The sequence below is a fragment of the Ascaphus truei genome, chromosome 3 (assembly GCF_040206685.1).
Source record: "Ascaphus truei isolate aAscTru1 chromosome 3, aAscTru1.hap1, whole genome shotgun sequence".
Taxonomy (NCBI): Eukaryota; Metazoa; Chordata; class Amphibia; order Anura; family Ascaphidae; genus Ascaphus; species Ascaphus truei.
The window spans coordinates 72334488-72355015 of record NC_134485.1 but is presented as its reverse complement, the minus strand read 5'-3'; the positions used below and the strand labels follow the sequence as shown (position 1 = coordinate 72355015).

General features: G+C 39.4%; 1 protein-coding gene across 2 annotated transcripts in view; it reads left to right on the top strand.

Annotated features, from left to right (window-relative positions):
• The window catches only part of POLA1 (DNA polymerase alpha 1, catalytic subunit), a 93912-nt gene that overhangs the window by 59609 nt on the left and 13775 nt on the right, over nucleotides 1–20528 (top strand). For both annotated transcript variants that reach the window (XM_075594266.1, XM_075594265.1), the window contains exons 27-28: nucleotides 17500–17532; nucleotides 19034–19126. In XM_075594266.1, the coding sequence (XP_075450381.1) occupies nucleotides 17500–17532; nucleotides 19034–19126 (126 nt within the window). The remainder of the gene's footprint in view (nucleotides 1–17499; nucleotides 17533–19033; nucleotides 19127–20528) is intronic.

Below are 20528 nucleotides of genomic sequence, written 5' to 3'. Positions count from 1 at the left end.
ACTTATTTTATTGTGACCTCACAAAACTAATACAGAGTGGTCTGGGAGTGCAGAATATGTTTTGGCCCAAGAAGATCGTGTGTGTGTGTGTGTGTGTGTGTGTGTGTGTGTGTGTGTGTGTTTTATAAGGAGTCTCTGTATTTATACAACGCTTCAGGTCAGCAAACTAAACTGATTTGTATGGAAAAAAAAACTGTTTTAGGCTTTTGCTTTCTGTTCCCTCAATTCTGGCTGCAATGGGCAAGTATCCCTCAAGTCACCCCTCAATGGCTTTCTTGGTAATGCCCTGAGTAAGTGAAGTTTAACGGAGTAGTAATTAAGCACTTGGTTTCTACATACCATCAGTGGGCCTTCTACAGTTCTCTTTAGCTTGGCTCTTTCACATAACTGTAATAATTCACTCTGCAATTCTGTAAATCAGCAGAATAGAACATAGACCTCCCACCCTGATGAAGCATAATGCGGTGGAGTTTCATTCCATAGAAGTATTGTTTGGTGGCTGCTACTGACAGTTGTGTAACACTGTTTTCATTGTTCTAGCATCTTTGATGCATGCAGATATTAAATCAGCAGTAATGCCTAACCCCATTTTATTTTACAGCGTAAAAACTGGACAGGGGTTGTCCACCAAACTAGGTCTTCCATTCTGGGAATGTTCGGTGAGGTTACCAGTGTCCTTTCCTGTTTTATTAAAACATTTTTAGGGGAGTTAAATGGCCGTCAATAGGAAGCCACAACCGATGACATTGCGGCTTTCTATTGACCTCTGGGATATAGTAAGCCATTTTGATTTCCTTGTAGAGAGAACAGACACAGGTAACTACACCGGTAAGTTATCTCTGAAACCAGGCGTGGAAGTGAGAAAGTGTGAATGGAGGTAAAAGTAATATGCTTCCGACGACCTCCCGATGCCTATGCTGAAAAAAAGAATCCATTATTGAAAATGAAAAAACATGGCTTCTAAAGACTGCTGTTTAATTCTGGCAAAAATGCTTGTCCGGGTGAAACAATATTGTCGCCATTGCCTTCCTCCCTGCACTTGCTATAAAAAGCCAGTGTCATTGAGATCTGCAGTTGCGGCTTTCTATTGGGGGCTGTTGATGGCTACCGGGTCCTAATATCTCCGATCTCAGGTGCTAGAAGTAGTGAGATTTGAGCTTTAAGGAATCCCATTGTCTATATCATGAAAAAAAAAATATATTGAGGGGGATTGCTTTTTCTAATCTTCTTGTAGCTGGGAATGCATGATACTGCATACTAAATCTAGCACATTGTGCTGATGGAAGTCTTTACCTACGTATTATCAGCAGCGTGCATGCCGTACGTATCTGAGGGGGTGCAGAATTAGGGTCTCCTTTTCCATTGTATATGCTGGTGCTGGCTTTTGGTCCCGAAACGTATTCAATCCTACAATACTGTATTAAGCAAACTTGGGGCGTTTCAAAAAGGTTAATGTGCTCCCGAGCATCAGTGTAATGAAGTCTGTGGGTATAATTGTCTGTCAGGGAAGATAAACTTTCACTTTTTTTTTTTGTGTGCGCGCGCGTTAAAGCATTTATTTTTTAAATGTATTTCTTTTTTTTATTTCATTGATTGCACTGAATCCCCACCAGCAACAATTACATCTGAACATCTTCGCTGTTACAATTTTAAATACTGTGGGTCTGTGAGTTTTCAAAACATTTAGTAGTGTTTTCCATTATTAAACCATGGAATTATGTTTGGATTTTTATTCTTTTGGTACTGTACTTTATGGATCTATCTGAACGCAGAAGTTTAACTTCTATAGTGTTCGTATCTTGTCCCCTGAGCAGATCCATACTGTTATTTTCTTAATACCATTGTAATATTTAGTTGCGGTCCAGGGGTGGGCACCATTCAAAGCACTTGAACACTTATTATTTCAAAAGCTTACATCTCCTGTATGGAGTATCATGAGAAAATGAAATATAAAATAATGGCAATCAGTGCGTACTGCTGCTTTGTAGCGTGGGCACTTTATTTTTGGTTCTAAAAAAATAGTTTTTGGTTCTGGTTTTAATTAATGCTAACTTATGTGGTGTATTTCTCCCAGTGGGACTCAAAGCGTACACAATTACAGTATAGTGCACGGTAAATAGCATGTAAACTTTTTACAGACACAGGCCCTGCCCAGGTTAGTTTACAATCTATGATTTTGATGCCTGAGACACACACAGAGACATAAAGTGACTTGCCCAAGGTCACAAAGAGCCGACCGTGGGAATTTAACCAGGCTGCAGTCGCACTGGTTCAAAAACATTGTATACAGTCAGTGCTTCAGTTTTTCTAGAACTTTGTTTGTTTTTTCCTTTGGGATTTTTACCAAATTATGCAAAAAAACTCCATATGCAGGAAATTGCAAGAATGGCATACTAAAGTATAGAAATGCTTAAAATAAGTCTATAACAAAAGAAACTTGGGAAACGGAAATATTATATCGGAAAATCTTAAAATAATTAAAAACTATATGGTGAGAAACACCCCAAAAATGTGTAATGTTTGTACCTTTTTGTCGTTTGAAAGATGGTACAAACTGTGAAATATAGCTTTCTTTAGAGATGGGCGCTTGGCCACGTGTTTTAGTTTGAAATAATATGGAAGGGGGTTGGTTCTAACAAAACCCTGAATATTTTTTTTATTTGGTGATGGAAGATTCTGATGTCACACACCCAGTTTTGCCCATCTCTGTTACTAATGCTATGAATGTACATGACTTGTTTCCTGGCTTCCCAACAGGTTAAGCTCCAGCTGAGCTGGGACAGACACAAATTTCCCTGTGAGGGTTTTGTCTAACTGGCCACACCTCTATCTTTAGCCTGTAGTTCTCAAGCAAACAAATATAGACACCAACACGTGCTTCTTGCACTTTTTACTTTTCAGTAGTGATGACAGCTTGCCTCTGAAATCTGAATGTCCAAACGGTAATATCTGATAAAGGTATTATTAGCAGACTATACTGCCGCTCTGCCCAATTCCACACGTGTGGCTTGAGCTTTCGCTGCCAAGGATGTGGCCATAGACCTTGTAGAATGGGCTTTTAAAACCACCTGGACACCGCTGATTTTGAAAGCCATAAACCTTTTTATTGCAGGAGACACAATCCACTACAAGTCATTTATTGAAGGCAGCACGCTCTCTTCTTCCTCTAATTATTATTATTATTAATACACTTCTCAGAAATTACCGTTTTGGACGTTCGAGCTTCAGCAGAGGCATGACTTGACTGTAAAGTTCTCCAAGCTGTTATCTCTACTGAAAAGTTTAGGCAGTAGGTTTTGTGGGGTTATTGTCCTCCCTGTGTTGGTATTGCTTTTGGCACAATGAAAATAGTTTTTCCAACTTACCGTCATTTTCTTTTCCTGGATAGTCCATTTGTTGCCGTGTGCACCAATCTCCCTGCAATTACTTTAAGATCCAGTAAACTGCCTACCTATATTTTTCTAGTTTGTGAGCTGCAGAATACCTGTAAAGCAGCAGGGGGGGGGGGGGGGGAGAGATTAACCCATTGGAGCCTGCCGCCATGGAGACGCAACAAGAAAAGAAATTGCTTCAATTAGAATATTTTTTTTTCTAGCATGAAATGCCTCAATTGCGTTACAAATAAAAGATAAACGTGATTGAGTTGCTATCTTTTAGTTCTGATTAGCATTCAGACCTACAGTGTATGTTGTGTTTTATAAATCAATTCCCATAAGAGTGGTAAAGATTTTCAAGCAGCAGTCCCTTCTCCAGTTATCAACAATACCCTCTTCTAATGCGTGTGCACGTGTGCGTTTCATGTTGCATTGTGGAGATGACTCTGATTTGGATTTTTTTTTTCCTGCCATGCTGGTTTATTTATAGTAATATTTTTTTGTTTGAGTTGTTACTGAAATTCGATAAAATGATGACATTTTTGTGTATGGCCAGATCGTTACAGTGTAAGATTTGAAAATATATAGTGGCAATGCAATACGGGTCAGGAGTGGGGCACCCTGCGGTTTAAGATCTATAAACACAATAGTTGTACTCTATATGGTAGCATAGGTGAGAACAATACTTTTATACAGTATGTTCACTCCCTCCTAGTGTGCTAACTAATGCTAGTAAAATGTGTTTATTGTGTGTGGGGGGGGGGGGAGTTCACAAGGATTAAATCTTCGTGATATAAAGTGAAACCTGAGAGGGCTTCACTTCCGTCACTAATTTTCTTTTGCCTGGTGTGACTGTAATGAGCAAGGCAGTTCTGGTTTCCATGTGATCATATTGCAGTTTGGTGTCGTGCATAATGAGCATGTCTTGGGATTAAATTGACAAAATTTCAACACTTTAAAGTCCCACCTTTTTTAATAACTTAATTGCTGTCCCTGTCTCAAATAGTCTACAATGCAGGTAATTGAATAGCGCCCATTGACACTGGTAAATTGTGGCAAGTTATTCTTTGATGGCTGTCCGGCGCTGCTGCTTTAGATCACCGCCTGCCATGCTTTTAAGGCAACAAGTGTACAGTTGTCTGGCATGTTTATTAGTGACAGGTTGCCACGTCCTTGAACCCCCTCAATGAGAGAGGCCTTTCAGCGGCTTAAGTGTAAGCTCCCTTGGCAGCTGACGGGAAAATGATCCGATACTTGGCCTTCCCTCCACGCGCCCCCCTTCCCAGGTGTCAACATGCCAGTGCCGTGTAGCACTGCCATTTTCAAGAGCACGCTCGCGTGGCGTGAGTCGGACGGCCAGAAGGGCCGCATCATCATTCATGGGGCCTTAATGAATCAGTCGCTCCTGGAATGGGTGACATGCCCAAGCCAGAGGCATTTCTCTTACTTGACCCTTTCGTTGTCCGACAGACCTGCCGTGCTGAAAGTTTAAGGAAGGTGGAGATCTGCCTTACGGTTATTTCATTTTGCAATGGCTTACAAGTCCCTTTTGGTCAAAGTACGTCATCGGAAATAGCTATTCCCTGCGTGAAAGCAGGGAAGGATATTTCTAAAACGGGGTGGCGTATTTTTTTTTTATATAAGATTTTATGATTAACAAATTATGCATTAAAAATATAGATTTTTCATCACCTTTCAACATTGCCTGTGCTGCCGAAGGGCTGTCGTCCTCCATTGAATTGTACTGCAGGCCTCTCTTGCATTGGATGGTCCAGAGAGATTTTCTCTGATTTTTGGTGTTTCTTGGCTCTTCCTTCGCTGAAGGGTTAAATTAGCCCCAAGCCAGAGGCATCTTTCTATTATGCACTTTAGGCACTGATGGATTATGGAAGCCTCCAGCTTGATGATCTGTCTTGGTAATGCAGATCTCTGCTGCAGAAGGGGTTAAGCAGATGGAATTTCGCTCTGGCGGTGGTCAAGATGATTGTCTTACAAGGGGATCAAAAAAAAAGTTTGCCACAGCTGTCTGCTCTGTCAAAACAGAAGCTCCTTTCAGGGTTAAAGGTTGACAAAAGCTGTGACTAACTTGAGACGATTGATGTTGGGAAATCTAATTAGTCAGTAAGGGCAATTAATTCAATCACTTAGGCATAGTTTAGTGTTTTTTTTTTTTTTTTTTTTTCCCTTTCAGGATATGAGACTGTCATTCCAAAGCACCTGTACGTTAGTATATTAGTAGTAGTGGGGGAGAAGCGAGAGAGAGAGAAAAAACATTAATGTATTTTCATAAGACAATTATCTAGAGTCAAAGCTGTGATGAGTGCTAATAAATTACGCCTAAATTAGTGTAAGAAGTATTTGCAATGTTAACAATGGAACTGTGTGGCAAGCCGTTAAACGCTTCTTGAAATAAGCACGGGCGTCAGTTGTCAGGGGTAATATTGTTCAAGTGCTGCATAGCAGATTACAAATGGAGGTTTTAATATCGGAGCTTTCGGTAACACATTGGTAATTGGAACTGTATAATGCGCGCAGAATAACTCTCTATAGGGGTAATACTGTAACATCTGCATAATGAGATCACCCTGAGGACTGTTTAAATGGATGGACAGGGCAAAAGTGACTGTTATTTTTTTTAATTTAATTTGTAACCCCTCCCCTATCTCTGATGGTAACAGCAGGCTGAAAGGCAAAGCTAAACTGGCCCTGATTGTGCAGGAAAACAAGATATCAGTGGTGCTTCTTTACGGTAGAAATGTATGCAAGTAAATACACAGAAAAAAACTTTATCTGTTCTTCAGGAATATTTTCATTTATTTCATATGTATCTTGGTTGTAGATGGTTGATAGGTCCTTCAGGGTACCTTAAATTTCCAGGTACATATTTATAAGTGGACAACATAGAGGTCACCTTTAGTGCAGTTCCAATAATCTACAGTATTGCTTTGTAGTTGTATTATATAGTCCTTTACAATCTCTCTTCTGGCTCTGCTCAATTGAATGTTGGTATGTACTGTAAAAATGATCTACATACATGATGTATACTATGGTGTATTGCGCTTTTCTCATTTAGATTGCTGCGTCTATATTTTACAAGCTACGCTATTAAAATAGAACTGTTACATTGATAATGTTGGTTATTTGATAAGGAAAGTACTTTCACCAAGTCACAGTAAGTGGGCTTTTTAAAAAAATATATATATCTTTTTAGATTCTGATTTAAAAAATTAGGAAATCATGGTTCATGTATACCAGTTGTCCACTCAAACCTTGGATATGAATAGGGAGCATTTCTCTGCTCTTCCTCCTGAGCAACACAAGCCAGGCCATGTTACTTGGCATAACCAAATTATTATCAAGCACAAATGCATGCACTTGTCTTTTTAAATTATTTTGTTGGCTATTCCAAACACATGCCCTGGCTGGTGTTAGGTGGGTTGATTTGAGGAACACTGCTGTAAGATCCAGGAATGTTCTTGTTTTAAAATATCAGCCCTCTTGAATCTGGCTTGAGACTGTTTGTCAGGTCCATATTTCTTCCAACTCACAAAGTGCTCAATCTGTCTGGACTGGCACACTTGTTTCTAAAAACTTAATTATATAGTGAGCTTGTGGGTTGGTCAGTGAGTTGAAGAGATCTTAGGACTATTGTATCTGGCTATAAAGTGAGCATTCTATCAGGAGCAAAAGGACAACTCTCCAAATCCTACGTTTAGTCGGTCTTATAAAAACACAGTAAAGTTCATCTGATATTCATTTATTTAAATATTTTACCAAGAAAAAAAAAAAATACACGGACTTACCTCTCATTTTCAACTATGTGCTGGACATAAAGTATAGCTGTCATTACAATTTTCAGTTACAAACATGTTTAAAATGGGAATGTGATGCAATTCAGATTGGAAATAAAATCAACAGGAACTCAAAATGGTCGGCCTAAAAAGTGGTCGGAGGATAGATGGAAATGGTTGACGTGTGAGGAGGGCTTGAGGGGAGGGTGGACTCCCTTTTTGAGGTGTCTAAACCAAGTTCATCAGCAAATGCAGTACGATGCATACGGCTCCTTTCAGGTGCAAACACATACAGTACTATGAAATTCTTAGAGCTTTCAGTAGACACCGTTTTAAAATGGCCAAGTGCTTGCACCTGCTTTGCATCTATACATTATATAACATATCAAGGTTTCTTCAAAATTAAGGAGTACTACTAAATAGGATTGTGATAAAAGTAAAAAGGAAAAAATATTTCTAAAAATACCCACATTCATCTATTTAGTCTAATGTTCACGGATGTTCCTATACGTATATATTCTTTCCTCTACGAGGGTGTCAGGGTTTTTTATTAACCGTGAGTTTAATTGGATCTTGCTATATGACTATTTAATAAATTGTATACATACTAACATGGAATGGGACATTTGGTCGCCTCTGGAATCTCGGATTCTAAGGTAAATTTCATTACTATTTAGAGTAATGATTAATTTTAAGGGGTTTCAGTACTTGGGGTGAGGGGTTTAGGCACTTAAACTTGGTGGGCAAGCGAAGCAGCAGCACCCATTTGGTTGCTGTGAAACGGCCAAATGTCCGAAACCGAACTAAGTCAGTTGACTTGTATCTCAGTAATTTAATTTATTGATCAAATTATCAAATTTACTGGTCAAATGTGTAATATCAGAGCTGATCCATACAATTGTAGTGCAACAATTCATCTATTAGTGGTGCTGCCTGGGTAAGATACACTAATGCAGGGGTGCGCAAACTTCATGAGCTGCACCCGCTGCCCGGCAGCCGCAGCGTTTGCGTCCCCCCTCTCCAAGGACTCTGGTCAAATAATGCTGCGGGTCATGTGACGTCACGAGACCCGGCGGCGTCATTTGACGCGCATTGCCATGGCGACGTGTCACCGAAGACCCGGCAGAACAAGTAAGGGAGTTACAGAGGCCTCCCCCGGCATTTAGTTTAAATGCCGTGGGGAAGAGCGCAGGTTCTCTGTAACTGCCGCGACCCCCCCTAGAAATTCTCACGGCCCCCTGTTTGCGCACCGCTGCACTAATACCAACTAAAGGAATGAGCGTCATTGGCAACTGACAACGCACTACTATTTAAATCCCTGCCTGAGTGTGCACAGCAATATTCCCTGATGAAGCACTGTAGCTGGAGGAAACGTATATCGAGCACGTTAATGTGATGTAACGGGCGCCAATGCTCTGCAGTGAGACCAACAGTGAGGGGAAGCTATTGAGCCCTAGCACTTAGAAAGTTGGGTAATACAAAGCTAGCAAGTGTGAGAGTAGATTGTCCATAACTACCTGTATCTATTCATCCACGAACGGCTGCATTGCAGTCTGTGGGGCCTTACGAGGGACAATAGGGAAGGATAGACCTCTGAACTGCTACTTCTGACGCCACGTTTGCTGAGGAAATAAGCTGTCATTTACAAGACAGACAGGTTGATCTGATATCCACGCACCTCTACATTCATGTTACACATTTTGATATTGAGTAACTTGAAATATCAGCATTGACCCTGACCGATAGCAGATCTGCCATCTACTAAAGCCAGCGACTCTTAACCCTAGGTGACCATGTCATTGCGCACACCTCTAATTTGGTAGTTTTGTGGCGTAATACCCATTACTAGAGAAGTATTGATTATAATCTGAGGTTCGTTTTCTTATATTTACCCTGTTTGTGATAAACTTATTTAGCTGGACGGCCACCAGATCAGTATAATGGCGACCCATACCAATATATTGCTCCCACAGTGCTGTTGATTTGCACCTAACATCTATATACTGTGTAATTGGTGATATCATGAAATGTCTGGGAATTGACTGTATAACCCTGTATGTATGGATTAATGTATCCATGTATTGTTATAGCTTTGTGCCCAGGACATACTTGAAAACGAGAGGTAACTCTCAATGTATTACTTCCTACTAAAACCTTTTTATAAATAAATAAATTGTATCTCTGTCAAACTGCCATTGAATATTAACACATCCACATACTGGATTGGCAGAGGTGACCATTCCCACGATTGGTACCCTCACTCACTCCCCTAGTGATATGGGTTTTAGTTTGCTATATGTAAGTAAATGTTACGTTTTAGTATTGGGGTCTGCATTAAGTGAATTCTTTTGATGAGCGTAACTCCTTCAGTTAGTCACCGTTTTCCCTTTGGTCTATCCAACATTTACTTTAAACAAAACAAAAAAAAAAAACACCTTTGGCAAATCCTGTTTTTTCTTTATTTAAAAAAAAAAATTCCATTTAGGCAAGCACAAAAAAAAACAAAAAAACATACACATTTGCCCTGCTGTTTTTAATTACAGGCTTCCCCTCCCCCCCACACACACAGACCTTTATTGCAGCTATCAGAATCCCTGTGCTGATTGATATGACGGTGGCAGCGCTGTCACTCTTTAATACGCGCGCACACAAAAAAAAGAAAGAAATAAAATTGTCGCCTTTTTTGTTCTGCGCGTTTTTAATAGATTCCCATTAAAGCTGCAAGTGAAATATCGGCATGAAGGGCCCTCACTGAGCTGAGGCCGGGAATTAAGAAGTCAGGAAATAGGCTCTGCTGCTCTGCCGGAGAGCCGCGTGTGACACAATCTCCTGATTGGGGAGATCATTACTGCTATTATGACTCGACTCGTGGAGGAATTTTAAATTCCATCTGAATGTCAGTAATAACCCTCTTAGCCAATTATCCTGAATAAAATCACGAAGGCATTTGATATAATAGGTGTTGAATTACTGAATAGATTTGCTAATTAAATACTCTTTGTTCTGCTGCAGTTGACATTACAGGGTAAGATCTTGAACAATTATTCTCAACAGCTGTACTTTGTTAAGGAGGGAAAAAAATTAAGTATAAAGTTTATTTTTATTGTTTTTTTTATTTTTTTCCTCCCCCCCTTTTTACACTTCGAGTTGGCACATTTTTGAAATGCGCTTGGGGGGGGCGGGGAGGGGGTGAGGCGGTGAGGCGGGGGAGAAATTCCATCATCCAATTGATGGTGAAAAGATAAATATGCAGGTGTTGCTGTGAAATGAGATAACTGCAGACTTGCTTTATTAATGAATCTCGCAAGCCTTTTATAACCCCTCTGCGTGCTAGCTGTCGCCACTTCCAAGTGATCCTCTGTCAGATTGGGTAGAATTAGTGGTGTGTCTGTCGTTTGGAAAAGCTAACCTGTCACTGGTCCCAAATTAATTGCTATAATATCCTCTGCTGACTTTCTGGGCCCTTTTAGAATTAGTCCGTTGCCTGGTCATGTGTTGTACTTTGTTTAAATAGTCCTAATTAATGGAAACCGTTTACTATTTAAACCATCCTTGTTGACTACGTTTGGCTTTGCAGACCTGCTAAAACTATTGAAGCAAACACTGAAACTATATAAACACTGGAACTACTGGTTTCATGCCTTGCTTGCCCATGTTGAATTTTTTTCTATAGGCAGTATTTTTTGGAAGGGATTTGGTCATTATAATTGAGTTTTTGTGTCTCAACCACTGTAGCAATTCAGGGACACTGTTTGATTTATAAGGTGTTGGTAATCACCGGGGTGCTGAACTCCAGTCCTCAAGTCCCAACAGCTCAGGTTTTCAGGATATTCCTGATTCAACACAGGTGGCTCAATCAGTCTCTGCTTCAGCACAGGGGGCTCAATCAGAGGCTCAGTTTGTCCTGTGCTGAAGCTGGGATATCCTGAAAACCTGAACTCTTTTTTTTGGGGGGGGGGGGGGAGGGGGGAAGCTTGAAGACTGGAATCACAGCACCTCTGGGTTGGCATGAGAGCATCATATCCAAGTACTAGGTCTCTGCACAACACCGCATGACTGACGTCACCATTGAGGGTTCTATTAGGAAGAATATATTGATGTCTGTTCCACTTGCATTGTTTCACAGCGGTTGGTACTCCTCAGGAAGCTATATTATGGCACTTCAGAGGTTTCCAACATTTCATTTATCAAGGACAACGTCGGTGTCAAACTTTGTGTGCAAGAAGACCATTTTTGGTATATGCTCATTAACGTGTGTAATATATGGATGGGGGAGAGAGACATATATCTATTTTATTAAATATACGGTATATGGATCTAAAGGCACAACCTTCGTACCTGATGTGTTGCTAGTCATAGTAGTTCAAAGTTCTTCTAGACGTATTGATTCAGGAGAAGTGTTGTAGATGATGCATTTTAATGGACCAGCATGAGTTTTTAATAGCTAAATTTAAAGGGTTTGTAAAGTCTTGCCAGTGATCGAAAAGCCATTAACTCCAGCAGAGAGCTGCTTGAAGTAAATATTGAGGTGAATTGTTGACAACCACGACACACATACACATCCCCTTCCCCTCCACCCACCCTCCTCCTCCAGAACTACCAATAATCTGTGGGCTCCTGTGTTTGTGGAGAACCTATTTCTTCTGCAGTATTTTTTTTCCATCGATTCCATTAAGATCAGCTGAGCGCTTCTGATTTCTAGTAGTCCTAGAAGACTCCCTATTATTGGATGGGTTTGAAGACTATTGTATCAGTTAACTTTCCCAGGAATTGATAAATGGGATATCCTAGTAACTCAGATTAGTGTAGATGGGTTGGAAATGGGTGGCGGAGTGTTGTTCAATCTGAGTGTACAGGTTAGCACAAGAGGTTTCAGACGTAGGGAATGTAAAATCTGCCAAGTACTGTAGTTTGTTCTGATGGTGAATATCAGTATCTTAATTTACAAACCTTGCAAGGAATGCAGGGTTGCAGGAACCCAATTGAAACAAATCGGTGAATTTTGTGGCCAAGACAAGATACAGTATGTAATGGTAGAAGTCCTTATTATAATTGTAAACCATTTGGCACATCCATTTTTTTAAAGTTATTATGTATTACTAGTGAAAATTATGAAAAGGAAATATAAAAAGTGTTTTTATCTTTTTATACTTTCTTTGGGACCCATCTTTGTTTTGTGCGGTCATTGTTGGTATTGAGTCCATTAGGATACATTAAAACAAAAAATCTTGTGGGGATTAAAATTTTTTTTTTTAACGAAATTAGTTCTGTAGTATTGGATAATAATGACTATATATATATATATATATATATATATATATATATATATATATATATATATATATACAAATATAGCTGTATGCTCATCTGCATGTCTTAGGCAGGTATGATACACCTTGATAAAGGGCACACGGCCCAAAACGCGTAGGTGTGTGATTTTTGAGCTCTTTAGAGGTTATGTTGTATCCAGATCAAGAATAAAGGATTAATTTTATTGTGAGCCGCCTCCTGTCTTTTTGGCAGTGCACTGCCTTTCTCCATTTTTCCACCTCCCCTGCAGTGCAAGATATTTGCAACACTTTCCTTTTTGTGATCATTTCAGTATTCCAAGCTGTTTGAGCTGTACATTTTAACAATAATCAATGTTACCATAGCAATATAAGGATACATTGAAGCTGCCAAGTTACACTGACTGAAGGATTGATTGGAACTGAAAGGCAACCATTTTGTTAGGCACACATTAGGATGTTTACAGATTTACAATAGGAGCACCAACCGGTTGCCACCTTGGGTAACAATGTAGAATTACACATTGTCACATGCTTAACATATAAAAATAAGATATACAATGGGGGGTGGGGGGGAATGTAGAATTGCTGCTTTAATGATCAGACATACTGTATGTGATTATCCATGAATAGTGTCAGTGACTATAGTCAACACCAGTTGTATGGCGTTCCAAACGAAGGAAAGTTGTATGTCTGCCAGAGAGTTCATGAGTGAGAATACTATTCAGTTACAATTTTTCCCTAAATTCATACCCAGTGTTTTCTGTGAAGAGAATGGCAGTCATGTGTTTCTGCCTCTAGTAAAGATTAAATACAAGTGTGTATCTACATGTCATGTACGGCACACCCGTGAGCACGTGACCTGTATATGGGACAAGGGTTAATACAGATGGCCATTATGCTGATTCGTTTTTCTCCACACATGGACCCTCAAATGAATGTCTCCCCTCAATCCATCCCAATATACCATCTGTCACGAACAGCACACTTGTGAGCAAGTGATTTAGCCAACTTGCTGACCCACCTTTCTCCTTCGTAAAGTACCTCAAATGAGTTATTTACCTGTACTCGTTACACTATATATTTATCCACTGCCACCACCAAAGGTATTATTTAAATGTACGCACAGAGACTCTGGTCTCTGTTTATTAAGAAAACTATGCACTTAACACCTCTATTGTAGCAAAGTGTCTGAAAATGTGAATTACTCTCTACAAAGCATACAGCAGTTCAATCAGAGCCTAAAGTATTACTTATTAAAGTTCAGCTATAATATACAAAAATACAGTGCTTGGGTTACAGGAAAAGATTACAAGAACATAGTTATGATGCAACCATTTAATCAAATAAGATAAACAAAGAATTCCTATATGTTGTCACTAAACATGTTTCAAGTGTTTTCTTCATACAGGTATTGAGCTCAAAAGTATGAGACCTCACGTTGACGTTGGATACTTTCTTAGTTCAAATCTAATTTTCTAGTCACATGTGCAAACTTTTATGCCAATCTTCGGCATTGAAACACACAAAAAAATCCTTCCTTGACGTTTAAACTTTGCCTCAATATATAAAAGACATCATAACTTTTTTCTATAGTACACAGAGACCATATTTTCTGTTGCGTTTGTACACTCAACATACATTGCTCAATTTGTACAATTGTACTCAATTGTTTCATTTGAGTTGTGTAATCGCAACAGTTAGAAATATCCATTTGTTCTTGTGAATTGCTGTGAGGCCCAGGATTTTTCCCATTTGATAAATTTACACATTTTGGAATACTTTCTCAGCCCCCCGCTCTGGTATTTTCAGATCTCACTCAGAAATCTCTTTCAAGGTACATTTTATAATTTATTCTAGTGTTTGGGAAGCCATTTTCAATCTCCCCCCCCCCCTTCTCTCCCTCTTACAAAATCAGATACCCCCTTATCCTTAGATCAGCACATCAAGTTAGGCATGGACAGAGGTTTGTCCAGCCATAAACCAATGAATGTATTTTTAAGACAATTTGTAACCAATGTTAGCCTCTCGTGTGCAAGATTGATTAAAATACTTAATCCTTTCTGCCATATTTATTACACAGCATATCTTCACAGTTCCCCAAACCTTCGTTCATATTTTGTCGTCATACAGTAGTTAACTAGTTCTTTTGTGTTTTTACCCAAGGGTGGAGTGTACAGTATATGTATGTGGGGGTGTAATCTTATTCATGCTTGTGTTGTGATTCTCAAAATATTTTTGTCCAAATAAAAAAAAGCTCTTCCTTGTCTAGGCTAATGGAATGCTTCACCTAAAGAGGTTTATTTTAAGGTTTGAATTCAAGGTGAGGAGAGGGGGTGCTTGGTGTATACGGAGTGTGCATGATTTACACAGGTAAGGGGTATTGAGGGAAAAAGGTTTAAGATGAGAGCGCTCCGACTGCATTTATGAGCGCGCCTGTGTGCATTAGCTGGACACTCAGCGCTGCTGCAAGCAGACAGGACACCTTTTTATATTTCCCGCGGGAGTGCTCTGCTGGTGCATGGCTGTGCTCACAGTGCAGTCACACTCGAGGTGCCCTGTGGCTGGGGAGAGCCGAGGACATTTAATAAAGACGGCGGATGACGGCCAGGTGAACAATGGCGAGACAGCCAGCGGTGTGTAGTTCTGGTGGTGATTTGGTCACGGCCATTTAAACATTCTAGACCATGATGTGGTCACCAAGTGATGGTGTGTAGAGAGAAAAGGAGAGGTCCCAGAACAAAGCCTTGAGGTACACCAACAGACAGATCAACAGAAGACACACATGTTGGCAACAGAGATCCCAGGGTTGAGCTTTGCTACGGATATCAAGAGTTAAGAATAAATGATGTCTTTAAATGGACGGACTATGGGGTGAAGGTTGGATGAATGAGGGTAATGTTGGGTTGATGGAAGCAGTGTAGGTGAGAAAAGGTGAAATGCAATCATGGAAAGAGGTTGGAAATGGAGGATCATTTGTTCTAGTAAATATTAAGAAAAGGAATTTCTTTTGATAACACATTTTATTTAGATTTGCTAAAAAAAGGACTTATTGTAACAAATATATTTATTGCAATAAATGTATCGTTTTCTTTTGGAGTTTTTTCTTCTTCTCCCCAATCACCCAACCCTAACTTAGTCTGAAGTAGGCTCTGTCCTTGTTGTAAATAATTGGATGAGGCAGCCTGCAGCCACCTTGAAGGACATATGGATGCTGCAAGCGACATCACAACATCATATTGTGTTTGTGATGTCTGGTGTCATGGTAGTTGGGCGCTCTGGTCTTGCGTTGCTGTTCTCATCTGACAGTGCTGGTATGATCTGTATAGTATCACTGTTCCCACACCATGAAGTGGGAGCCCCTCTGATCTTTATAGAAATCAATTAAAGTTTCGCTCACCTTGTGCTCTTGCTGCACACACTGTTTTAGCTTGCATTTAAAAGAATGCAGTACTTTGATTGTGCAAATGGCATCTCACACAGAAACAATAGAGCAAATGGCACAGTGTTGGTGTTTGTGAGAGCATAAATAGTTTTGAATGTGATTTTGTTTTGCAATCAGTCCCATATGGTTCGCTTGAATAAATCAATCTACGCAACATCCAGCAACTAACAATGCTTCAAATTAGACACAGGAAAAACGCTAAGCCTACCTACTAATAAGGGTGACGTGTGTATATATTTTATAGAAGGCACTTGTGGCAAGAAGACTACAAGAGATTTAAATGAGAATAAATGGAAAGAAAATGTTTCTGGCTAAATGTTTTATGAAATTCTTATTAGACAATTGTGCGATTTCCCCTTTGTTTGAGTTCTTTAGTTGCAGCTGCACTGTCATTTCGAACTGTATTTTTTTCCTTCTGAAAGACATGTTGCACTCTTCATCGACACCACCCACCTCCCTATTTTCTCCCCCATAATTTTACCCTAAAGTAACCTAGACTAAAACCCTCACTGGGCCTGCTATGTTGATTATTTGTGCTGAGAGCACTGTCCTAGTGATGGCCACAATAGGAGATGGCTGCAGCAATATCTGCTTTTAGAGTTTGTTCTCTCACTAGAGAGCATTATCTTGTATTAAATCGCAATGGGGATAAACTAGTGTATCCTAACCTAGGGTGCTGGCGCCCAGGTGGATATTAAAAGGGAATCTCCGTGTAAAATTATGGCTGCACATCGTAGAAGTTGGAGATTGTGGCAAAGAAAAAGGGGTATGCAGAGTGACAGAAAATAGTGACTGAGAGATTATACAAGAGAACCTGAAAAGTATATTAAAATAAGTCAAATGTCAGTAGTCTCTCAATTTGTATTTACCCCCCTCCCCGCCCCCCCAAACATGCCAACATTTGGGACCAATTGACGAAACCATTCCGTATAAAAATATTTGTAGCCATTGGACTAAAATAACTTTATTATACCTTCAAAGAATAATAATGATGTTGATTATTTTGTGGGGGGGGGGAAGAATTATATATCACATTTTGCTCAACATGTTAAATGTTTGATAATTGCTCAAGGTTTTGACCAATACTAGACCGTATAATCCAGCATCTCAATGGACCGAAGTCTTGCAATGTGTGCATTCTGTGCGTCTAAGAACCCGAAGTGTCTTCTAATTCCGTATAGTCCTTACAGAATTGTTTAATTTATCCTTTTTTTTAAATTATTATTATTATTATAATTATTATTTGTGACTTTGCGAACTTACTATTGCTTTAATGATAATCGGAAGTAAGTCACAGAAGTAAAAATTAATTAATTTTTCCTACTCAAATTTAAAAAAAAAAAAGGTAATTTAAAAGTTGTGGCTCACCCATTTCCACTTGTCAATTTAAATAGAAACCAACTGTATGGCGATATGAAATGATGCCAAAGTTTTCTATTCTTTGCAGTGATTTGATTGCATTGACATTAAACACAGTTGGTAATGCATCATTGTGTTGGTTTAACAATTAACAACATTTAATTTCGGATACAGTACATGCAACTTGAGTAGATAGGTTCAAAGATTCTCTATTAATGTCTGTTTTTGTTTCTCTTATGTAGATTCTGCTACATACCAAGGAAATGGTACAGAAGGTAAATACAGTGCCTCTTTCTTTTTCCTTTAATGTACTAACGAAAACAAGCTTGCACAAAACAAAAAGGCCTCACCTGGCGAAGTTGTGTGTTACAAAACTGTAACCCAAACAAACTAGAAAGCGTTTCTCTTAGGATGCCTATTTACCAATGTAATCCTTTCCTAATGGATTATAGCTTCATTCTTTCTCTAACACAGATATGATGGAGCGCTGCTTGAAGCCGGCATGCGAGTCTTTCCAGCAAATTAGCAACAGTGTTAATTAGAGTTTACTTGCAGTTCCGCTATATTGTATGAGCTGTAGTGTTGTTTATTATGATTGTTTTTCTGGCTCCCTTCATCTTCGGCTAAATAGTTTCAGCGTTCTGTACTGTTCCGAGCTTAAAATATGCACTTTTGTCTGGGTTTAGGCTCTTGTGAGTTAACTGCTTTTCAAAAATGTTTTTTCTTCGGTTTTTATGTATTTAATTGGTGTCTGTAATGCAGCATTATACAAAAATGTTTCTGCACATTACCACCTATACTAACCTGTGCTATATTGGTATACATATCCAGGTTTACTTTGAGGTGGAAATCATCCGTATATTTAAAGTGGAAATTTGAAGCACATACTGTAGATTTATGGTGCATATTTACGAAGGCTATTACGGTGTATTTTCTTGTAACATTTTTAACTTTGTGCTCATTTTAGAAATCTCAGCTTCTTTCCTCCGTTACACATGAATACCTGGCAGATGTTCTAGTTTGCATGTTTGTTTTTGCCATGTGTCGGAGTAATGCTTTCACATATGTGATATAAACACTTTTGCGATGCGTTAGTTTTTTTTCTGCATCATTTCAACGAGTCTTCTATTACTTCACACACTTGCAGAAAAAGAGGCCAAACCTTAAGTGAATTGTTACATAACCTGGAAATAAAAGTTGTGCCCTTTATTCTTTAATCACTTTGTGCATAGATGTTGCAAAACTTATGATTCTGAATGTTGACCTACGTAAATGGGTTTTGTATGAAATTAGTTATTGTGTTAATATGTATGTATGTTTCAAAAACATTCATACTACTGGCGCGTGTATTGGGGCAGTGCAAACTTAATACAGTATACTGCAATTTAAAAGTACATGTAAACATATAGTATTACATATAAACAAACACAATTCTCATGATCTAAAACCTAATTAAAAAACACCTTCTCCTGTAAAGATCCTCAGGTCGTTTAGAACTTGTATATAAAATCATCAGCCACTACAATCCTAATCTGTGTATTGTAGTTTTATCACAGTTATCTGCAAGTACCTCTCGTATATCTATCAAAAGGTGGCACTGTGTGCTCATTTGCATGTCATTTCCCAGAATCCCTTGCTGCAGTGGAAGCACTGTGGGCTGGGTGATGATGGTGAATGGCGGGGTTGCAGACCTGTCTAAGACATGCAAATGAGCACACAGTAATATTTTCCCATTTGCTATTTATTTATTTGTTTGTTTGTTTTTTCTTTACTCAGATGAACCTGGAAGTCATATATGGTGATACAGATTCAATCATGATAAACACCAATAGTACTAACTTGGAAGAAGTCTTCAAATTAGGAAACAAGGTCAGTCCCTAGAAGCTGATATATACCGGTTATGCTGGGTTTTTGTTTTCCACTTCAGAAAGTGTTGTGTTAATACAAGGACATAGACTTGTAGTTGGTTACCTTTGTGCTTGTCCTAGAAGCAGTTCACTTTTTAGGTGATTTATGTACAAAAAATAAGCGGTCACAAAATCTATAAACTGGCAGGAGTACAAATGTCAGAATAACTTAAATTCAACGCTCTCGTTTGCAGGTCTGCTTTCAGCACAGGTTTTGTACTAAAGATGCTTGAACTTTAAGTAGGAGTAATTTTGTATTGAAGGCACCCATTTGTTTCCGAGTTAAACGAATGTTTTGTTACATGAAGCAAATTGCTTATATTTTTACTCCGTTTCAGGCATTTTAACAGTTTTGTTCTAAATTAAATGTATGAATCGTGTAGTATAAAACGTTTCCCAACACAGCTCTTTCTACATGTTCATGAATTACTAGTTATTCATTTATTAATCATAAAGATTTTTCTTTTCTTTGAAGCCAAGGTACCTCCCCTGTGCGCTTCCAGAGGAAAGCTCAATGGAAAGAGGCATTCTCCGAAGTGAAAGCATGAACACATAGAAGCTATTCATATCGCCAGTGTTCTTGTGTTAAGGCTGTTTGCAGTATACTTCATGTCATGTCACCCAGTTTGATAGGGGTTTAAGCTTGCATTAAACATGTGCCTGTGCAATGCTTAGAACCACTGCTTTTGGTATAGCAGTGCTATCCAACGAGTTTCTCAGAAGGACCAAAATGGAAAATAGTTATGTTGGAGAGCCAGTCGGTCATTTGGGAGGTAGTAGAGAAGTGACACAGTAGAGCAAGGTAGCCAGGGTGTAGGAGGGTAGGATCAGCAGGGCAGTCTGTCAGCGGGACTAGTATGGAGGGTCTTGGTCACAGATGGGGGTTAGGATGGACAGGGCAGTCTGTTATTTGGGGGAGAGGAAAACCTCTGGAATGGAGTGTATACATGCCAGGCAGTATGGGATGTTGGAGGGGGGCAAACGAGTCAGGACTGATATTTGGTGGTAGGGGGGGATCTATTCTGCTTGTATGTGCCTTCTTTCTCTCAGAAATGTGCCGAAGCAACCAGGGGCACTTTAACTGCGAATCAGATCAGAGCTTCTTTCCGGCCCTCTATTGAGCCTAATGCTGTTATGTTCATTACATCTTCCTCGCTCCTCTTATGCTCACTAGTTCCGAAATAGAGAGGGGGAGCGTGAAAGATGCAATTCACGCACCAGCAGTAACAAGCTAACGAGGGGGTGGAGAGACGCTCCACAGTCAGAGCTTCCTTACCCTATGAGGTAAGGGAGAAGAAAGTTGGTGACTCGTCCAAGGGCCTTTTGCAGAATGCTAGCTGAAGAGCCCTGTAGCATGGCATCAG